Source organism: Garra rufa, chromosome 11 (genome assembly GCF_049309525.1).
Source record: "Garra rufa chromosome 11, GarRuf1.0, whole genome shotgun sequence".
NCBI classification, from domain to species: Eukaryota; Metazoa; Chordata; class Actinopteri; order Cypriniformes; family Cyprinidae; genus Garra; species Garra rufa.
The window spans coordinates 31,116,985-31,122,984 of NC_133371.1; the positions used below are offsets into that span (position 1 = coordinate 31,116,985).

At 35.9% G+C, this 6,000-nt stretch overlaps 1 protein-coding gene across 1 annotated transcript; it reads left to right on the plus strand.

Annotated features, from left to right (window-relative positions):
* Nucleotides 1-4,193: 4,193 nt before the first annotated feature.
* LOC141346111 (uncharacterized) lies at nt 4,194-5,643 on the plus strand. Its single transcript, XM_073851027.1, has one exon. It carries the CDS (start codon nt 4,341-4,343, stop codon nt 5,436-5,438), a length of 1,098 nt encoding a protein of 365 aa, XP_073707128.1. The 5' UTR covers nt 4,194-4,340; the 3' UTR covers nt 5,439-5,643.
* The last annotated feature ends 357 nt before the right edge of the window (nt 5,644-6,000 follow it).

Genomic DNA, 6,000 nt, shown 5'->3' on the forward strand with positions numbered 1-6,000 from the left:
GTTTTATTCGCCACATGCTCATCTGGAACGAAACGTTTTTGTGTTTGCATGAATCCTTGTGTGTACAATAATACAATAAACAAAAATAAAGAGCCAAAAATATTTGTTGGGCAGATGCAGATGCAGATGCAGAATAGAATAGAACAGAATAACACCAGTGTTCAAAAGCTTAAGACTCAGAAATCTAAGAATTGTATAATATACTGTTTGAATGTATACAGTACATTTAAGACACATTTATAGCTCCTCTTGAACCTCCTTTTCTTGATCATATGCCAGTGTATGTGCGGCACAGTGTGTGCATGTTCTTTGAGAGTTTGTATATGTAACAAACTATGTTTGTTTATTATATGAAACTTGCTTTTGTGTGTCTGAGCAAACCCTATTTAACCCCGTATTGTCCCATTGGGCCTTTTTCCGTAATTAAGTAGCTTTGTAAGTAGCTTCGGATAAAAAGGTCTGGTAAGGAACAACTGTGCAAATAGAATGACAGATTTTTTTGGGTAGCCTTTTAAAAGAGTATGCAATATATTCACATTTGACACAAATTGATTGAAAAGACGGAACGAGACACTGTGAATGATTTGCAAAGCTCTGTGAATAATTTGACTTTCTCTGCACCAATAGCCTAGATCAAAACTCCAATTACATTGTTTGTGGAAAAATTGTTGGCCCTGATTTTATTTATTGTGTTTGGTAACAAACCTTGCCAGTCTGTTTCACAGGGCTTTTTGTTTGTTTTTATCCTTCAGATGGGAACATGATGAATAAAACAAAGAGTTAGGAATTTTAACACATGTTCCTAACGGTTAAAAATAACAGAAAAATCTGTGTCTACTTATATAAACAATTCAAAACCACATTTCTCTCCTTGTTTTGAGCTCTGAAGACAGATTCACTGATGAAAAATTCATGTTGAAAGAATGAAGACAACTCAAATAAAATGTTAATCGTATTAAGACCTATCAATAATGAGGCAACATACTGTAGTATATAAAAAAACAATGGCATTTCATGAATTGTTAACATACTTTTTAATATGCCACTGCTTTTTCTGTTATAAAGTTGAATAGAACTGCTATTAAAATCTTAAAAACCTACATTATCATAGTGGCATACTCTCGGTGTCTGGATCTTTAGTCTAAAACTTTATGAATCACCATCTTCAGAGGGATAGTACAAACTCAGGAAAAACTTTCAAGTTTATCCACAGAAACCTCCAAATGCGTAATGTAATCACAGGCCAGCTGTGTGCACTTGTAAAGTTGTTATAATCCCTCTCTGTCCTATAAACAGGAAAATACATAATATAAAGCATCATCCGTGCATCCACAAATAATACAGTTTATCCTAACGTCCTGCCAAGTTTTCCTTTTTTGGATATCACTGCTCTTTCATCTATTGTTAGCAAACTGATTAAAATTTTATGTTATAAAAAAGCTATATACCGTTACTAGCAGCTGTGGTTGAAAGAACTAAATCATACAAAAATTCTGTGAAAATATTACAAGCTTTACCCGATGCCATTTTCATGTTATTAAATTCTACAATCTTAACCTAAAATCTTTTTACAGTTATTGTAAAATGCACCGATAACAACACAGGTGGTTGAAGTACCTTATGTATCCCTAAAAGGTACATTTTAGTACTTAAAAGGTTCAATTTAGTAGGCCTCCCTGTTGAAAGGGTACCATCCCAGTGACAGCTCTTGTACCTTTTTTCCTTTTGGGGAAGACACAGAATGCTAAAATAATAAAATAAAGATATAAGTAACAACATAAAACACTCCATAAAACTTTTTAATTAAAATCTAAACAAAGCAGATGATTTGTGCAGGAAATTCTAAAATTCCGATTTTTCAGAAAATACCAAAAATAAGGCAATTCTTATTTTTACTTAGGAAAACGTTAATGTTTTACCAATATATTTCTGTTAAAGTGCATATTGCCCTGTAAATTATAAGATAAAATCATAAAATATGTACATTTCATAAACAGATACACTACCAGTCAAAAGTTTTTGAACAGTAAGATTTGTGATGTTTTTAAGTCTCTTGCACACCAATCCTGCATTTATTTAATTCAAAGTACAGCAAAACAGTACAATTTTGAAATATTTTTACTATTTAAAATAACTGTTTTCTGTTTGAATATATTATAAATGTAATTTATTCCTGTGATCAAAGCAAAATTTTTAGCATCATTACTCCAGCCTTCAGTGTTACATGATCCTTCAGAAATCATTCTAATATGCTGATTTGCTGTTTAAGAAACATTTTTTAAAATTATTATTATCAATATTTTAAAGAGTTGAGTTATAAGGGTGTGCGATAATGACAAAAAATATCTTAATATTTTCTGGGATTTTATTGATAACGATAATTAGACAATATTTTGCTGTGTGTGTTATTGTGCTTAAGGACTGACTCCTAAAGTTTTTGATATTCTTCATATTCTATGTGGTCAGTTCACAGCAGTGATAGAAATTGTTCTTTTCCAATAAGTTTAAGTAAATTTTTATGGGCATTTTTACCTTTATGAAGCTTTTTTCTAAAAGTGTGCATCATCTTTTTAGTCAAATTCTTACATTTAATCAGTCAATTATAATGATAATACATTTAGGCTGTTCATTCAGGAACAAAACACCGCCATGTTGCTCAGAGACGCAAAACAGTACTGTGGCTGTGTTTGGAATGATTTTTGTTGACAAAATTGAGCAAAAACAGCAAATATGCTTTTAATATTAACTTCTTGTTTATTGAACTGTTGTATAAAATCAATATTCCGGTACATTTGTAGTCATGCTTATTTTTGAAGGAAAAAACGGCACTCTTAGTGTGATATTAACTATATGAAAAGATATAAATATATACATTTTCTGCCCCCATATCTTGAATTATGTGATCATTTTAAATGCATTTTAATAAACTGAATCATACAGTGAAAGAACGCACTGGAAATGCGTACTTACTAGCATCACTCTGTAGGTGTGGTTTATTTGTTTTTTGTGATATACTTGATAATGTCAAATCGCACATTGTTGAAACAACAATTACGATATTATCACAGACGATCGCACACCCCTAAGCTGAGTAAATTTTTTTCAGGATTCTTTGATGAATAGAAAGATCCAAAGATCAGCATTTATCTGAAATAAAAAGCTTTTGTAACATTGTACACTATACCATTCAAAAGCTTGGAGTCAGTATATATATTTTTTCTTTTTGTGGAAAGAAATTATTATTAATACTTAATAATTAATACTTATATTTCGCAAGGATGCTTTAAATTGATCAAAAGTTATAATAAATAATTATAATAAAGTTACAAAAGATTTATATTTCAGATAAATGCTGATCTTCTGAACTTTCTATTCATCAAACAAACCTGAAAAATACCCTGCTGTTTTCAGCATAATAACAATATGTTTGTTGAGCAGCAATTCAAAATATTTGAATGATTTCTGAAGGATCATGTGACTGGAGTAATGATGCTAAAAATTCAGATTTGAAATCAGAAATAAATCATTTAAAAATATTTTCAAATAGAAAACAATTATTTTTTAATAGTAAAAAATATTTAAATTAGGATAAAATAAATGCAGGCTTGGTGAGCAGAAGAGACTTCTTTAAAAACATTAAAAATCTAACTGTTAAACTTGCAAATAGTGCATGTTTAATAGTGTAGAATTCCACAAAATACAACTCCAATGCGTTACAAACAATGTGTGTAATTACAGATTCATCTGACACAAAAATGTCAAATTAGGCTAAATGGACTTAGCAAATGCATGTCCATTGTGGTGTCCACAATCCGAGTTCCAAAGAAATGAAGTTATTTTCCTTTACATAGCCTGCTTTGTTTTCTTTTCTAGCAACCCAAAGCAACTCCCAGAAAGAGCTCTGTCATGTTTGCTTGTTCTCTCTGTGCGAGCAACTTTCAGCGTTAAGGGTGGACGTGATATTTCAAACATCAGATCAGTGCGTTTATGTATTGGGTGCCCGGAAATTTTTCCAAATAAACACAGCTTGATTCAACTTGGGTGGGCAGACTTATCAACAGACTAATTCTATAAACAAATGAAGGAATAAGCGAGCACACCATTGGCTGGTAGGCAGGGGACACGCGGGGAGAGAGAGAGACTCTAGGCTTTCGGCAATGAAAATTTAATTAATGTGGGTGGGCTGAGGGAACACAACGAGTGTTTATCATAGACAATTTATTTTCCAGCGCTAAGTCAACATAAAACAGCAAAACGGACAACAATTATTTAACATTTTAGACTCATGAAGCGGACACACCGGTGGCGATCTCCCCAGACTGAAACTCTCCTCCGAAGTCATGAGTTTATACCACAGCTCCGTGCCACAGGCTGCATCGGCTCTCACTCTATCGAATTCCTCCCTAATCTATGTTTACGGTGGCGAAGTCGGAGGCATCATTCCCGCCTTGGGATTCGCGTCAAGCCGCCAGGAACCTCCGCAGAAACCTCCCTACAGCTACATCGCGCTCATCGCCATGGCGATCAAAAACTCACCGGACAAGCGAGCCACGCTGAGCGGGATCTATCAGTTCATCATGGACCGCTTCCCCTATTACCATGACAACAAGCAGGGATGGCAGAACTCGATTCGACACAACCTTTCGCTCAACGACTGCTTCATCAAAGTGCCCAGAGAAAAGGGACGACCGGGGAAGGGCAGCTACTGGACGCTGGACACCAAATGCCTGGACATGTTCGAGAACGGAAACTACCGGCGACGGAAGAGAAAGTGCAGGTCTCAGGAGATGGGAGAGACCAAAATGGGACATAGGAGAACCCGAGCGCTGAACTCTAAACTTCACCAAAGCGCCCATTTGGAGAAAGAGGCACCGCTGAAGGACTCAGATATAAGCAAAAAACATCCCGAGAGAGATGTAAACATCCAACCACAAAGTAACGACGCTTCAGACTCCACGAAAGACTGGTGTTTGGCTTCCTCGACCACCGCAGGCACTAACCCAAGATGCCCGACGCCCGAACAAACCAGTGCGGTGTCCTCAAACAATCTAAATGGCACAAATGCGCCTTTAAACGCGCAAGAGACGCCGGTACCCGTGATGAATGACACTGGAAACGCGCAAACCGGAGACGCCAAATCCAAAGAAACGAATGCTCAGACGCACCCACGAAAAACGACAGACAAATCAAAAGAGTTTAGCATTGACAGCATTCTGTCAAAAAAGGAAAACCAGTTCCAACGAAGGTGCAGCGTTGCCGGAGGAGCGCCTGTAGCGTGTTTGGAGTCCCGCGGTTACGCGCTCTCGTCCTCGCTGATCGCACACGCGCATCCACAGCTGTACCCGCGCGGGTTCCCGCTCTGCTCCTACCTGTCTCTCACCTGTCCTGACAAAATACTGAACTTCAGAGAGAAAGCAGATGAGAAATTATTCTTTTGACGACTTTTTTATGACTCGAATCCCAGACATAGCAAACAAACTCAACGAACCATTCGTTTTATGTCTAGAAAGATTGAACAAATTCAGACTCAGTAATATTCGTATTTTCTCTTTTTTAATTATTAATTGCAACCAAAAACACATCTATCAAGCGTTCAGACTGAAACTATTAGGTCTATTATTATTTCTACTACTACTATTATTGTTGTCGTTATTATGGAATTCAGCATGGGTGGCCACTCTGAAGAACAGTATACTGTACAGTATACTAACAGTAGTTAATTCTAATGATGTGTGTACTATGATCAAGAACGCACTTTTGCAAATCATCCTGAGCACAGATGTCTTTGTAAAATGATAATGTTTATGTGAGCAAGGGTTTTATATGTTCCTCTCAGCGCTTATGACAGATACTTGACAAATTGCAATGTGCTGTTGTTCTTGTCCTCTCCTCTACAACTGTATATACACACACAAAAACTCAAACTTGATTTACTGCTTACAAATGCATTTGTGGAAAGGAAAGAAAATCAATAGGTTTGTACCTTGTAAGAGAACTCAA

What these genes read in the sequence shown, in the direction of transcription:
- LOC141346111 (XM_073851027.1), top strand. Translation starts at nt 4,341, where the DNA reads ATGAGTTTATACCACAGCTCCGTGCCACAGGCTGCATCGGCTCTCACT.